General features: G+C 46.5%; 2 protein-coding genes and 1 long non-coding RNA gene across 6 annotated transcripts; 1 reads left to right on the forward strand and 2 right to left on the reverse strand.

The window, feature by feature from the left end:
* Window positions 1–706: 706 nt before the first annotated feature.
* LOC110835083 (uncharacterized) lies at window positions 707–2,230 on the reverse strand. The gene is made up of 3 exons (XR_002544785.2): window positions 1,633–2,230; window positions 1,410–1,499; window positions 707–1,190 (listed from the first exon to the last, which is right to left on the reverse strand). It is a non-coding gene; the product is annotated as an uncharacterized LOC110835083 (long non-coding RNA).
* Window positions 2,231–3,183: 953 nt separating this feature from the next.
* LOC110835117 (membrane protein FAM174A) lies at window positions 3,184–5,115 on the forward strand. The gene is made up of 2 exons (XM_022075025.2): window positions 3,184–3,804; window positions 4,239–5,115. The coding sequence occupies exons 1-2, from the start codon at window positions 3,425–3,427 to the stop codon at window positions 4,378–4,380; spliced, it is 522 nt and encodes a 173-aa protein (XP_021930717.1). The 5' UTR covers window positions 3,184–3,424; the 3' UTR covers window positions 4,381–5,115.
* Window positions 5,116–6,661: 1,546 nt separating this feature from the next.
* On the reverse strand, window positions 6,662–15,122 carry LOC110835115 (uncharacterized). 4 transcript variants are annotated; one of them, XM_022075022.2, is made up of 5 exons: window positions 14,889–14,920; window positions 14,092–14,240; window positions 13,220–13,349; window positions 13,025–13,148; window positions 6,662–6,954 (listed from the first exon to the last, which is right to left on the reverse strand). In XM_022075022.2, exons 3-5 carry the CDS (start codon window positions 13,340–13,342, stop codon window positions 6,788–6,790), a joined length of 414 nt encoding a protein of 137 aa, XP_021930714.1. In that variant the 5' UTR covers window positions 13,343–13,349; window positions 14,092–14,240; window positions 14,889–14,920; the 3' UTR covers window positions 6,662–6,787. The 4 variants fall into 4 exon arrangements, with proteins under 4 accessions (XP_021930714.1, XP_021930713.1, XP_021930712.1 ...); XM_022075021.2 differs by lacking the exon at window positions 14,092–14,240 and having other exon boundaries at window positions 14,889–15,122; XM_022075020.2 differs by having other exon boundaries at window positions 13,025–13,349.
* Between the last annotated feature and the right edge of the window lie 170 nt (window positions 15,123–15,292).

A 15,292-nucleotide genomic window follows, 5' to 3' on the forward strand; every position in this document is an offset into this window, starting at 1 on the left:
TTCTCGACTTAATCACCCTGACAATACTGGGGGAGGAGTACAGATTTTTAAGCTCATCATTATGCAGTTTTCTCCACGCCCCATCGTCTTCCCTCTTAGGCCCAAATATCCTCCTCAACACCCGATTCTCAAACACCTGCAATCTGTGCTCCTCCCTCCGAGTGGGAGACCATGTTTCACACCCATACAAAACAACAGGCAAAATTATTGTTCTGTATATTTTAATTTTCAGGTTCTTAGAACTCAGACAAAATATTTTTAACTGAGAAGTAGCAAGCATTTCCAGAATTTAATCTCCTCCTAACTTCCTCACAAGTATCATTTTCATTTATTATTGTTGTTCCCAGATATTTGAACTTTGTAACCCTTTCAAAGGATTTATTAGCTACCCTAAGATAATTTTGCCCGCCTGTCTTCTGATGACGAGATACTAACATGTACTTAGTTTTTTCTGAATTTCCTTCTAGCCCCACCTGTCCACTAGCCTCTAGTAAAACTTCTACGTTCCTCTTTATTGTATTCATATCGTCCCCCAATAAATTAACATCATCAGCTTACGCCAATAGTTGATGTGTCCCATTCAATTGCAAACCCTCCTGCCTATCTTGGACTTTCCTGAGAGCATATTCTAACGCAAAGTTAAAGAGCAAGGGAGACAAAGCATCTTCTTGTTTCAGTCAGTTCGTGGCGAAGAATGACTCAGATAAATATTTACCTTCTCAAATTTTGCTACGGGTTTCATTTAAGCACATTTCTATTAGACTCACTAGCTTATTTGGTAAACCAAATTCAATAAGAATGTTATATAACACTTCTCTATTCACAGAGTCACACGCTTTTTTGAAATCTATAAATAATTGATGTGCGGTCCCACCGAACTCCCATTTTTTCTCTAGTATCTGACAAATTTCATTTCTTCGTCTTTTTTTTGTTTATTTTTTGGTTGCCTTCCTGTTCTTCTTCCTCATTGCCTTCATTTGCCTTTCTTTCTCTTCCTCCAGTGCCTTCATTTCCCTTTTTTTTGTCTTTCTTCATTGCCTTCATTTCCCCTTGTCTTTCTTAACTTCCTTGATTTCCCCTTTGTCTTCCTTTATTGGCTTCATTTCCATTCCTTGTCTTTCTTCAATTCCTTGATTTGCCCTTCTACGTCCTATATGTATGGATGCGAGTCTTCTTGCCGCAGTTCTTACCTAGCGCCAGAGAAAAACAACATTCATAATTCTGTCACTATAAAGTTACTTGTGTAAAAATCATAATTAAATTCATTGTTTATATCAATGTTGAAAAATATAGAACAGTTTTACATCTGGTTGAGTTGTGTGTGTGGACTGCTTTTGACTAAATTTGGTATTACACGAAAAAGTTAGACAGAGAATACATTATAGCCACCAAGGGCTCTCCACACTTACCCCTTTCAAAGAAAACTTTATTTCTTCATGCTCCCCTTGCAAGGGTTGGCGATTTCTGTTGGAGTGCTCTCTGTTGTGTTTTACAATAAGCTGGAACAAAGGCAAAATGACATTTCCACTTGTACTCTGTCTGTTGTTGGGAAAATGCGGTGAAATGTGGTATTAACAGTACGAACAATAATATAAGGTCACATTCAGTCAGACAGAGCGACCTTGTACGTACCCATATAAGAAGAATGACCAATATCGCAATGCAGTCAACATGAGCTTCACTGAATTCCTTGGATATTTCATTTATGCACCCAGGACAGCATTTCCACCTGGAAGATGAGGTTTGGTTCCGGGCGTTGAAATAACCGAATTAGTAAACATGGCAGAAAGTGGGTGCATGTATGCATTATGCTGTAACATTTTAATAGATAATACGTGTGGCACGCGTAAAAAAGTAGTTGGAAATGGAATATTTTGTGACCATTGCGATAAATGGTATCATTTTAATAAATGTAGCGACGTATGTGAGGAAAAGACACCTAATAATGAATTGTTCTGTTTTGTTTTTGTTTTTTTGCTCATCACACGATGACTTGGTAAATGAGAACTTAACCACACAGCACTTTAATAGCGATGTTGTTCGAAGAAATATCGTCTTTGCGTGAAATAATATCTGTTCTACAGAATGAAATAACACAAGACACGCGTTTTCAAGTAAAGCAAGTAAACGAAATTAACTGGCGTTATGACGCTAAAGGAAGTGAGGTAAGAAGGAAACAGGCTACCCAACCGTTGCTAGTTGCAAAGAGAAACAAATTTAGTGCACTAAATGACACGCAATAAAGGAAAGCATTCACTTGCCCAAAGGTAAATGCTTTGAGAAAGAAAAAAAAACTGATGTTCTACAGTGATATCTACGTCGCTCTGTAAAAACAATGTGAGGCCTAGTGCTAAGATAAAAAGTGTATTGAAGAATTGTTTAAGAGGTTGTTCGTCATTAGGCACTCAGGACTATGTCGTAATTATGGGAGGTGCCAATGTGTACAGTCATCTCTGCTGTCATGCAAAAGTTTGCATTTCACAAACAGCTTTTACCGATTCATCGCGTTAACGATACAATCATAATTGCAGAGATGACTGTGTTTATAATTTTTATTCAAAATCAGCGATGTAAGAATTACGATTTAGTATAAGAATCGGTACGAGATACATTGTAAAATGTTATAAATAATAGTAAAATATATTTTTTTCTCACTTTTAGACTTGCTGGTTTCAAAATCGGCGCAAATCGAGGGCTACCTGCATATGTATTGTATAGAAGTTACTGATTTTGCGAAGGTTTGTGCAGACAAGTTGAGTGTAATGTCCCGAGAAATGGCATTATCAGTTACGCGTGTACTTCGCACTGCAAGTGGTTAGGAATTTCGTCTGCAAGCGAATGTTTGTCAACAATCGCGTTATTTAGACCAGTGGTATTCAACCTTTTTTGTTCGCGTACCCCCAGATATAATTTCTCTTCAACTTTCTACCCCCAAAGTTGTTGGTGTATAATTAAAGTTAAACATAGTATATAATCTGCATCTAAAATAAATTAAATCAATTACATTACTGATTATTCGGTGTTTATCATAAAATAATACATATATATATATATATATATAGGTGAAGGGTTTTTGATGGTTGAAAAGTAGTTTACGTCCTTATCGACTGGGCTGATGTTTACACTGTTGTATTTCCTGAGCGGACGTCACGTAATGCTTGGCGCTGTATTGCCAAAGTAGACGATAGAGGAGCAAATTCATATCTTATGTTGGTTTTATATGTAATCTGTGGAGGCCTTTGATATTATCTGTGTCTGTGGTTTGGTTATGAACGTGACAGTTGGATTCTGTATATGGCCGTAAGTTGCTGTGTGTCTGGATAAATTGTTTTCCGAATTATAGGTCTCGTTCCCTACTGTCTGATTATGATTTGGATGTGCGCTGTAATGAATTTATAAGCCTCGATGTTTAAAACTGATAAAAATGCGTCTGCTTCGTGGTTACACAAATGTGCTACTCGTACTCACATTATGCCTTGCGATACAGTGTGTCTTTAGCAGTGGTGATGTCACCAAAAAGGAGAAGATAGGTGTTAAGGATAACGAACCAGTTGCACAACAGGACAATCAGGTTAGAACTTCAGCAGCACAAAGTGTGCCAAATGAAAATACAGTTTCGCCTCTTAAAGATGGAGACGCGACGAATACCGGAATTGGTGGAGTGTCAAGGCAACTTAATTCATCTCAAGAGACTGTGCAACCTTCCCATAAAATGATCAGTACTGGTGCCTTTGTGAGGGCATTTTATGTATTCGTTGGTTTATGCGCCATTGTAGTTATGTACATCGTTGTAAGAACTGTAAGGTGAGTTACAAATACTATCTTTAAGGCATCGTCACCATGTGCCCCCGCCACCTTCCCATCCTTTTGCCATAGTTGCACAATACAACAAGCTTTCAGATATACTGATGACACTGACACAAATTTTACACCCATTTAGATGTAATTTTGCCTGTATTAATGAAAATTCAGATTTGGTTGCAAGATTGTGTTAGGTGAGTTTATCTTACCTTGCATTTGTGTTCCACGTGATTTACAACACACTTGACTTAACAGCCAAGTCATTGACTCACTTGCTTCCTATTTAGGAGGTCCTGGGTTGCAATTAAGCATAAAATCTTTAGTAAATGAAGGTGGAGTACTTCTTGATGCACACTTTAGTTGCCTACTGTTGTATGAAATCGTTCAACATTTAGAAATGCCATGTTTCATCACCATTTTACTGTTTGAACTTTCAGACTGAATCGCAAGAAGACTTCTGTGAGGAAGTATGGGATATTGACGAACCGAGAGGACGTCGAGATGACCCCACTGGGAGCGGGGGATGAAGAAGAAGATGCAACTTTGTTTGACATGACTTTGCACAAATCTCGGCCCTGACAGCAACTTATAAATTTGCGCACACTGACACAAATTGGACTTTGTAACTCAGGTATTCCGTTCGTGCTTCGATCTTCAGAATTGAGGAACTTGTCGCATTTGTGTCTGAGCAGACATTCTGAAAAAGCTGTTTCTGAGCCTAATACCTTATGGTTGTTTGGTTTAATTTTATATGTTTTAATGTTGTTAACACTTAGTTAAATTAATCTGTATTCATTGATATTTAAAGGCGTCGTTGCAAGTGCGTTGTGTACATAACCAGTCGTAACGGGAGCGTCTTCATGTTGGTAACATTTCTTGCCCCCAGCTGTTTAGATTTTTGAGCAGCTGTGGGGCTTTTAGTGTAATGCCTGAAATTGTCCAGAAGTGATTACGCACATTTTTATCAACCTTCATTTTTTACTCATTTGCATTTGGCAGCAGTGTAACAGCGAAATAACTTACGATAAACCCGTATAATCCACGGAAGTCTCCTGAAAGAAGGAGAATGTTTGAATGTACGCTTTATTTCTTAAGACTGTGTGGTATTTGTAAAATTTGAACACAGGAGAGCGTGAAATGCGGACGGGTATTCACATTCTGATTTGATTTTTGGTTATGATTAACGTAAATGATCTTCCAAAGTCAAGACGAGGCTTTCTTAAGAAATGTTTCCATTTTGGTCCTGTACAAAGTGTTTTGTGTACGAATATAACACTGTGTGAATAAATGCTGTGTGCGCACGTGGAAAATTTAGCTGAATGCATGTGAAGTCACTTTTGATCATAATGATTGTTTACAATTAGCTAATTCTGTAGCGGATGTTTATCAGAGTAACCCAAAATCCATTCATGTAACTCATTTTTCGTGTTTATCCCAGTAACAGAAATAAATCTGCCTGCGGAACTTTATTCACAGTTACGTGAGATAAACTCTAGAAGTATTTGCGTTGTTAAATAAAATTGTCATTAAAACTGTTCGATGTAATTTAAAATTGGCGTGGTGTGACAATTTTTTAAAGTTCTCCGATACCAGATTTAATTCAAACGGGTTAATTTTCTTGCGAGTCGCTTTACGTGCACACTGTCGTACGTCACATCTGTGCATGAAGACACATCACGTGTTCCCACGATTATAAATATGGTGTTTACGTTTCGTCGAATAGTGAAGTCCTCGTGATGTGTAACACTGTGGGGATCGTGACACAGCGTGATATGCTCGGAACCTTTATTTTTAATAAACTTTCCGCGGACACAAGTATTTCTTCATATGTTTGCGTGTGGTGTCCATCTCAGGATTGTCAGATGGTAAGAATTGTTATGAATCAGGGGACTAACGTTTTGAGGCAGAGTTTCTGTTGACGGTGCAGTTTTAAATCTGCAGAATTTACTTTCTGTCTTAACCAAGTTCCCTGAAATTAAAGAGAAGTGGGAGAAAATATTTTTGTTGCTGCTTTTCCAGTCCGTCTGTCATGTCAGTGGAGACGCGCAAGCCGTGATCATTGATCTTAAGATTTCTCATATCTCACAGTTGAGTCGGCGGACTCGAGACGCGTACATCGATGCTGCCGTTTTACGAAGTTGTTTTCCCGTCTGTCGGTGGATATTTGCGAGGTCTGCTTTTCGTATTTTCTACGTTTGTGTGTCTCCCCCCCCCCCCCCCCAGATTATTTCTGAATCAATGGACAGATCTGTATGGAATGTAACTTTAATGTGTCTTAAAAGAGGATTTACTTGGTACATACTTTTTTAGGGATTTGTTTCTGCGGAGTGTGGAAAATGGTCCAGATGTTTATCCTAGATTGTGCGTATTACAGTTAAAATTAAAAGTCTGTGTTTGAAACCATGATGGCACCCCGTTTGTCAACTTTCTTACCCCAAACTCAAATACGGGAGGTTCTCTCTTATCACGGGTCATTTCTTCTTCTCTTGAATCTGCGGTTAGAATTCCAGCGCTGTTCATGTGTCTGTTTATTAATAGAGGATGTTGCATTTAAAAAACATCGCCGGATACAAAAGTATTTGTAGGTTTGGGTGACATCATTATAACAAGAAAAATCATTGATTTCCAGTTTTTTGTTAGGAATGCTGTCTTTACTGTGTTGTTTGCGACCGATCGGTGACTTACTTGGTACTCCCTCGTCAGGATGTTGCATTTGAAGTGCTTCACCGACAGCACCAGTCACTTTTAACGTGAAGTGACGTTCGTTGATGAAGACTCATTCTGCTCGTGAAGCTGGCGTGACCTTGACTAGAATGTAATGGGGGGGGGGGAAGGTCGGGAGAGTCGATTTACATAGGGCTCGGTCTGCTTATGATTTAATTTTTGAACCACGGCTCGCATTTTAAATTGTTTGCCCTGTGGCTGTCCTACAAAATAACGCGTTTACACTTGACATGTCCAGAGATGATTGTCACTCACTTCGAGCTCAGAAGCACCTCTTGAAGTATTTCTTGCAGAACGTCTGCAGTGACGTCACCTTGCATATCTGACATGCTTTTGCCAGTTCCGAGCAGCACAGACTCTTATATTGGCAGCAGTGGGGCCATGTCCTTGCCCGATTTTCATCACAGGAGTCGCAGCCTTCACAGTCCCCTAAAACAGCAAATATAAGGACACGTGAGTCCAAGTCAGTGTATTCATGTTTGTCCACCCCTGCAGACTCTAGCGAGGTCTCAGATTGTGAGCACTCCTGAGCGCGAAGGCCGATTGAATGTGAAGCAACCAAAAAAACCAACCAAAGAAGCTAACTGAGGGCAGAGGCCTGCGCAAGCGCAAGCATCGTCCCTACCTAGGTGAAACCATTCCTGCGCACAAGACGCATTGCTGGAAATGGTAAACGGTCGTAATATAAGAACGGAAATTTTGCTAACGCTAACGGGGTTTCGTCGTGGCGGGAGCCTCGACCATTCAAACTGGGATATGTTGCTGCTGATGGGAGGTTATCCTGTCAGGCAAGTTGTCGAAGGAATTTGGTTGGTTGGGTCTCTGGGGTATGAACCCAGAGAGGGAGGGGCCGTTTCGGCTGAAGGCCTCTGCGGCATGGGGGGAAGATCACTTCAGCTGATGGCCTCCATGATCGGGGGGAAGGGTGGCGGGCCGTGCCCCTATTAAGTTATACCCTGGCATTCGCCTTACAACTGAGGAAAGCACGAAAAACCTCAGTCAGGGTAGCCGAGTAGTCTAACCACTCGTTGTACTGACTTGGCCGTCTTTTGGGGATGGCTTCGGCTGGCCTGCTGAACATCAGTCGCCCTCGGTTGCCCTTGGGTGAACTCTGGCAGCCCTCATTCGGCACGAGTGTCTTCCGAGTTGCCGAACTAAGGGGTTCCCCACACCAGCTAACCTCGAGTCAAACCTCTCAGTTAGTGCTCTGATGTGGTCGGCAAAGAAAGGGACCCCCAGATCCTCATGTATTTGCCTGTTACTAACGTACCAGGGCGCGTTAGTAACAATTCGAAGACACTTGGATTGCAGAACTTGCAGCTTCTGGACGTGGCTGTGGGCAGCTGACCTCCAGATCGGGCATGCGTAATCCATTATGGGACGGATGAGCTGCTTATAGAGTAGTACACCGTTCCTGATTGACAGGCCACTTCTCCTATTGATAAGCGGGCCTAGCACACCTAATCGTTGCGCTGCCTTCTTTCCCACTTGGTTGACGTGCGCCGACCAAGTAAGCCCGGCGTCAAGGGTGACCCCCAGATACTGTGCTGTTTTGACCCATTGGATCGGCTGTCCGAGGAACTGCACTGCTCGGGGCTGTTGGATGTGTCTTCTCGCGGAAATGAAGAGAACCGCGGTGCTCTTCGAGACGTTGATAGCAATCCTCCAGGCCCTGAGCCAGAGCTCAAGTCTACTGAGGTAGGTCTCCAGATACCTGACGAGAAGCGTTGGGCTACGGGACGTGACTACTAGAGCCGTGTCGTCCGCGTATTGTGCTAACTCGACGTGGCGGGACGGTGTGGGTATGTCGTTGACATACAGACTGAAGAGCACAGGGGAGAGAATTCCGCCCTGCACAACTCCAGCCCGCATGGTACGACGTGTGGACGTGGCCGACTGGAAGGATGTCTGGAATGTCCGGTCAGCGAGGTAGGAAGAGATGGTTTTTACCAAGTACGACGGGAAGTTGAGGACGGTCAGTTTGTATAGGAGGCCTTGGACCCAGACTGTGTCGAAGGCTTTGGCCACGTCCAGGAAAACCGCGCCGGTTAGCCGCTTCTCATCAAGGTTTCTGTTGACCCTTTCGACGAGGCGAGCCAGCTGTAACGATGTGCTGTGTCTGGGTCGAAACCCAAACTGCTCGTCGCGCAGCAGCCCGCGTTCACTGACCTCGTGTAGGACCCTCGTTAGTAGGATTTTCTCGCAGAGTTTGCCGACCGTGTCGAGAAGACTGATGGGTCTATAGGAAGAAGGTAGCGTGGGGTCCTTCCCCGGCTTCAGTATGGACACCACTCGAGCGTGTTTCCATGCCGAGGGGAAGTGTTCCCTGCGAAGGACCGCGTTGAACACTTTCGTGAGAAAGGTTACCGCGCGTCGTGGGAGATGTTTCAGGACCCTGTTCGGTATACCGTTCGGGCCCGGAGCCTTGCCAAGCTTGAGTCCCTTGATGGCCTGGGCGACCTCCGATGGACTGGTTAATTTTGGTTCATTTACAGGGGCATACTCGTATGCTCGCATCGCCTCGTTAACCATGTCAATTGTAGTCAGGTCCGACGGGTAGTCTACCGGCTGGAACTGGACCTCAAGGCTGTCGGCTAGGGCTTCTGCCTTCTCGGGGTTCGAGAGAGCCAGTCCTCCCATCACTAAGAAGGGGGGCGACGGAGTGGGGACTCGCATCACACGCTTGGTCATTTTCCAAAGCGACTGGTCCTCGCAGTCCAAGGATTCGAGCGTGTCGCTCCACTGTTCGTTCCGCCACTCGTTGAGACGATAGGTCACCGACCTCTGGAGTCGATTGACCTGGGTCTTAAGAGCGGGGTCTCTTGTGACCTGCCATCGCCTCCTCAGCCGGTTCTTCAGGCGTATTTCATCTCGAATACTAGCGGGTAGAAGCGGTCGCCTGTCAATGCGGGGTCGAAGCTTGGGAGCGGACGCTGCTGTGGCTTCCAGGATAGCACTGGTCAGCTCCTCGACGCACTTGTCAATTTCTTCCTCGTCGTTTACCACGGGGTTCCCCGGTAGTCTGCTTTCGAGGCAAGCCTGGAATGCAGCCCAGTCCATTCTCGCGAAGTCCGGGCGATCAGGCAGGTTTTGAAAGGACGATCGGCACGTGGTGTCGACGAGGACGGGCAGGTGATCTGAGCTGAGTGCGGGGCAGACAGTCAGGTGCACCGGTAGGACGAAGTCCTTGATGAGGACAATATCAAGGACGTCAGGTGTGGCGTTGTGTGTGTAGGGAGCCGTGGTTGGAGAATCCGGCCCGTAGATGAAGCAGGAATTTCTGTTGGCGTAATCACGCAGGAGCGAGCCCCTAGTAGAGATAAGGCTAGAATTCCAGTCCGTGTGTTTCGCGTTGAGGTCACCAGCCAAGAGGACCGGGAAACCCCCGCTCAAGCACTCGGTCAGGTCCGACTCTATCCATGGCCGGGTGGGTGCGAGGTATGCCGCCACTAGCTTGACTTTCCTGGTTGCCAGTACCAGGTGAATGGCGGTTGCTTCTAGTTGTTGTAGACCCGATACCGGCACAGGGTAATGATCAATGCCCCTGCGGACAAGGATCGCTGTGCCACCCCCTAGCGTCGGGCGGTCCGTACGGTGGCAAACGTAGTTCGCGAACCTCAAGGCCCGACCCGACGTGAGGTGCGTCTCGTTCAGGAGGCAAACATCGACACCGTAGTCACCGAGGAACTGCTCCAGCTCCAGCTTCCTGTCGCGGACACCGTCGGCGTTCCAGTAAGCCAGCCGCAAGGCCTTGCTACCGTGTCCTCTAGGCCGTGCAGTCATTGTCGGCCATGAAGAGGAGAACGGTTTTGAGGAGGGCTCGCGGACGAGACCCCCCGGGGGGGAGTGAATGGATCGCGGCGAGGAGACGTCGTGTCAACTCAATGCAGACCCGTGGTGAGAGGGTTTCCAGGATATCTGAGATGTCCTGGAGCGGTGATTGACCCTTGGGTGGGGTGGGGTCAGTCTTCTTGAGAGCAGGTGCTGTGGGATTTGCCACCGGCGCCACAGGACGAGCGGGCTTGGCACGGCCGCCCTTGGGGATAGTCTGCCGCTCAGTCTGTACAATGGCTCCAGTTGGCGTTGGGGCGGGGTTCTTCATAGCCGCAGCCTTGACGACGCGGCCACCACGGACCACGTGGTTCCACCCAGGGCCCAAGTTCTCCTGCTCGAGGGAAGGCTTAGCTAGCGCCGATTTGGGCGCTGGCAGGCACGTGGAGACGTCGTCCTTTCGGCCGCGATCCCCTTTCGCACGCTGTGCAGCGGCCGTCTTGGCTTCCTTCCACTTACTGCAACCTCTATAGTTCGCAGTGTGGTTGCCTCCGCAGCTGCAGCACTTAAGTTGTTGCTTGGGGGTGGCACACGACCCGGATGGGTGAGCGTCCCCGCAGGCCACGCACCTGGGTGCATAACCGCAGTTCCGCTGCGTGTGCCCGAAGCGTTGGCACCGTTTACACTGCATGGGCCCCTTTGGTGCAACATATGTTTCTACCTTGACCCGCAGACCGCAGATCTCAGTAAGGGAACGCACTTTCGCCACGTCGGGGCCTCGTGCTATCGACACTATAAAGTGTGGCGTAAGGGGACGGTCACCGTCCTGGTCCATGGCCCGGCGCCTCGATCGCAGTTGCATGACCCCCTGCACAGCAATGTGCATGGCGGCCAGCTCCTCGCGTACCTCGGCCTCAGGCATGCGCACTCCCAGGTTTTTAATCAGCAGGCGCACGCACCGATCCTCAGGGAGGGAGAATGTGTGAAAACTCACACCCTCGCCCTCATCGAGGGACCGCAGGACCCTGACGGTGGCCCGGAACCCGTCGGCGGTCTCAGGCACAAGAGCCAGAAGGTCTCCCTTCATCTGCGCCACGATCCCGCAGGCCAACTCCGCGCGAATCCTATGCAGGAAGCTGCGTACGTCCTTCACCCCAGAGACGTACACCGGGGTTTTGTTACGGCGCTCCCCCGGAGCCGTTTTGTCCACTTGAGCGTTGGAAGAAGAAGCGGCGTCAGATGACACACCAGTGAGCGGCCCGGACAGGTCCCCAGTCACCTCCATCGAGGAAGAGGGTCCCGGCTGGGAGCCGGGTCCCTTGGCTGAGGGCTGCACTGTCCTGCTCATGGAAGCGGTGGATGATGTTGCTGCTACCGACGGTCCATCGGGCCGATGAACTTTTGCCGGTGCCGGCAGAGAAGGGGACTGGGCTCCGGACAGTGGCCCGGGCGCCGGGCGCCTGGATGCGGGTTCCAACGAACCGCTCGAATTGGACAAGTCCAACTCTTTGGCTTTCCTCTTGCCAGTGTTGGCTCGAGTAGGCCCTCCGACCACGGTCGTAGCTGCTGTATTTAATGCTGCTGCCACTGCTGCCCGCTGTCTTTGCTTTTCCGCCGCGATGGCGTCCAGGATCTGCTTCTGGACCTGTTGGAACACTTCAGGGAGGTGGGCCTTCAGAAAGGCCAGCTCACCTCCTTCCATGTCTCTCAAACTTTGTTCAATTGTAAGAGACCACGACGTCCACGTCACAGATTTCTCAAACTTTGTTGAATGTGAAGCCAAACTTCCGCGAGCTTTTATTTAAGTCTCGGTCATTGTTGAAACGTGAGGTTTTATTAAAGGTAGTTTCGGAAAGTCTCTTTTGACGATAAGTCCTGTGTGTTGACGCGGCCACGTCGAATTTTTTCCTGCCTTCTGATATGTGCACTGTTTTAGGGCGTATCTGCCAAAGCAACGCAGGATATTTGTGAAATCATTGGCCATTCCAGGTGCATTTTGTACACCCGCGAAGTAAAACTCCACCCAAGGGCTCGACATTGACTTCAGTTTGCGAAGTTGCAAGGCTAGACACGATTAAATCATCAGGGCGAAAAGACACAATCGTCAGTAACCTGATCCTGTGTTATTTTAACTAAAATTCTGTTTCACAAAGAAATTTTGTTGTTGGAAAGACAAGACAGGCAACTTTTCAGTATACGCAATTTTGTTAATATCGTGTTCGCGAATGTTCATAATGACAAAGCCGTATTCTACTTCTCGATGCGGTGGACTCGGTCGTAAGTCGCCAAATCAGATTTGGGCACCCCTGGCGCACTTCTCATTGTCCGGCAAGGAGACCGGTCAGACGGGTGGCGCGATGGAGGGGCGTGTCCCTCCGCATACCGAGGCCCAGACACTTTAATTACTGTTTCCTGGTCCAATTTTGATGGCGTCACATCAAGGGTTCGTTTGTAAGTTATTCGTGTGACATGCAAGATCCAACGTTTCGCAGACACTTTTTATCTCCATCATCAGGGCGTACGCTAGAGGCGAAGACAGTCTGCGACACGTCGGATTACAATTTCGTACGCGTTGACACTGGGGTAGGTTTGTTGCCGAGAACACGTGAAGTTCTGTTCATTACGCTACAAGAAAATGTCGTCAGTTATCGAAATTATTTTAAAATAAAGGCGTTTTATATTCTGGTAAAAACAAGTGATTTTTCTGGAGGCCGGTTTATATTCTCACCTCCTGGACAATTGTCGATGATTCGCCTCGCCTCGGCTTGCCGGCAGGCTAGTCCCTCTTTGCTAAGTGGACATGACGTCACGTCCGGTGGCGCATCGAACTCCCCGCCGAACACAGAGTGCGTCTGTAATTTTGAAAAGTTGGCGATTATTAGCGAAGAACAGGGGTCTTCATACGGACACAGCATCTCCTCACCTTGTTGAAGGCACCGGGTCGAGACAACGTGAAGACGAGCTTGGCCAGCTGGAAGGGTTCTGCCGAGACATTGCCCTCTGCCAGCGCCATTGTCGCTAGTAGAAACACGGCTGCAGGCCTCATTTGTTACCTGGAACAGTATTTAAACACTTTCTTCAGTAACTGACAAGTCATCCGTTCAACAACTTCGCAGAAGCAACGGTATTTGAAGTTTCCTTAACGTTAACGCAGAATCCCCCTGTTAAACTTTCTCCTGGCCAATTCATTTTGCACTGGGTCCATATTAAGATAATTTCCCCATTTACTTTCCTCGCGAGAAGCCATGTAAGACTGGGTCCGATCACTTCCCAGCCCGAGAACGACTTTTCCGTGCGCAAATCTCCTGTTGCTTTCGACATTTGACAAGGACAGTTATTTTTACGAGCTTCGGTTTTGTTTTGTTTTTCAGGCCCCAATTCCCGGTTTCCTTGCAGTTCCAAACTCGATGCCCTTTATGAAGCAGGTCCTTGAGAGGTGAAAGTTATTGCAGTCCGCTATTCTTTTGTTTCCCCGAAATGCGTCGCGCGTCACCTGGGTGCGATTGATATAAACCACTGTGGTTGTCATGGTGACGTGTCGACACGGTTTGAATATTTACCGAGGTCCTCTAGCCGCCTGTATAATTAGACCAAGTTCGCCTTTTACAATGCACAGCAGAGGTTTCTGATAGGATTAAGGTGGCTCAAGAAAGGGTCCAATGGCAGGCCGTTATGGAGAGTAATGTTAATTCTTCAGGTTACGTGAAACGAGGAATACTCGACGTATCTCAAGAAGCTCTCTGCACCTTGGAGTTAGTCAGCGTCGTAAAAATAACCTGTGTGTAATAATCATACCATGAAGACGTTCGGAGAACGGAAATTTCTTCTTGCAAGCCCGTCCACATGTTGCACCCAGCCACCTTAACCCACCTCCAGCTCCATAAGCCTTACATCCACAAGACAAAGCAGTCTGTTTACGTCCTCATAATTGTTACAGCAGGGATCTGGACAGAAGAGCGAAATTTTGTATCTTCAGTTATTTTAAACTTTGTCCCTCTACGATAAAGTAATTCGGTAAAACGCGAGAGAATTGTTAATTTTTTTTTAAAAAAAATTCCAAGTAGGAATTTGATATTCTCAGGACGCTGAGTACCAAGATGGCTGTCTTCTGGGTTGTAGCGCCGTGTAGTCTGGTAGAAGTTTACCGATGTTTCAGAGGTCGTTACTGCCTCCATCATCAGGGCGATGCGTCTTAAAATATTCTAGTCTGGCCAGACCGAGCAGCAAACGCTGAAGTTGAAGGACCCTACTTTTACAGGATCTAATACGAATTTTTATAATTTCGTATCTGATGGGAACGACTGTGGATGAGCACAGATCGGAGGGAAATGAGTAGGTATTCTGCACCAGGTGTGTTATGACAAAATGTATGAAGGTGTCATCCAAGATAAAACCGTTATCAAAATAATGTTTCTCTTATTTTAAACTCCTGTTATATACCCACACGATTTTTTAAAAGCTTGAATCACGTTTCTCATATTCAACCATACGCTGCAACACTTCGAGTTAATTTTAACACATTGTTAATTCACTGAACATACGTTATTCCTATTTGTGTCATTTACCGCAACAATGGGCGGACGATTACTCACCGCGAGCTGCTGTTCACTTGTCTACGGTCGGCTGTGCACTGAGCGCCCGACTAGATGGCAGCTCGCACGTGAAAGTCCTTGGTTCACAGGGGACAGGGTAACTGACGAACAATGAAGACGTCACAGGCGGTTGAGCGTGTTCCACTTTGTTTCAGAATGACGCAATGAAGACACGTCTTAGATGTGTCCAGTGTATCACGAGTCTACTGACCCCATAGAACAGTCCTTGAGAAACTAATTATTGCTCAGCTAGTCAATTCACAGTCTTTTATGAAACCCGACGGTCCATTACCCTGTTTACAAGATCCCTCCATTGATCCCTATACTGAGCCAGAAGAATCCAATCCACCCCCTCCGTTCCTATATCATTATGCATCTTAATGTTATCCTTTTATATCACGATC

The sequence above is a fragment of the Zootermopsis nevadensis genome, unplaced genomic scaffold (genome assembly GCF_977971745.1).
Source record: "Zootermopsis nevadensis isolate Lab colony 2312 unplaced genomic scaffold, Znev_1.0 Znev_ptg000004l, whole genome shotgun sequence".
Lineage (NCBI taxonomy): Eukaryota > Metazoa > Arthropoda > Insecta > Blattodea > Termopsidae > Zootermopsis > Zootermopsis nevadensis.

Excerpts from the sequence above, each read along its gene's own strand:
- LOC110835117 (XM_022075025.2), top strand. The coding sequence starts at position 3,425 with ATGCGTCTGCTTCGTGGTTACACAAATGTGCTACTCGTACTCACATTA. Across the intron at positions 3,805-4,238 it reads ATCGTTGTAAGAACTGTAAG|ACTGAATCGCAAGAAGACTT; the intron begins GTGAGTTACAAA and ends TTGAACTTTCAG.
- LOC110835115 (XM_022075019.2), bottom strand. The coding sequence starts at position 13,617 with ATGTCGAAAGCAACAGGAGATTTGCGCACGGAAAAGTCGTTCTCGGGC. Across the intron at positions 13,350-13,524 it reads CATGGCTTCTCGCGAGGAAA|GTAACAAATGAGGCCTGCAG; the intron begins GTAAATGGGGAA and ends ATACTGTTCCAG. Across the intron at positions 6,955-13,024 it reads CATCGACAATTGTCCAGGAG|GGGACTGTGAAGGCTGCGAC; the intron begins GTGAGAATATAA and ends TTGCTGTTTTAG.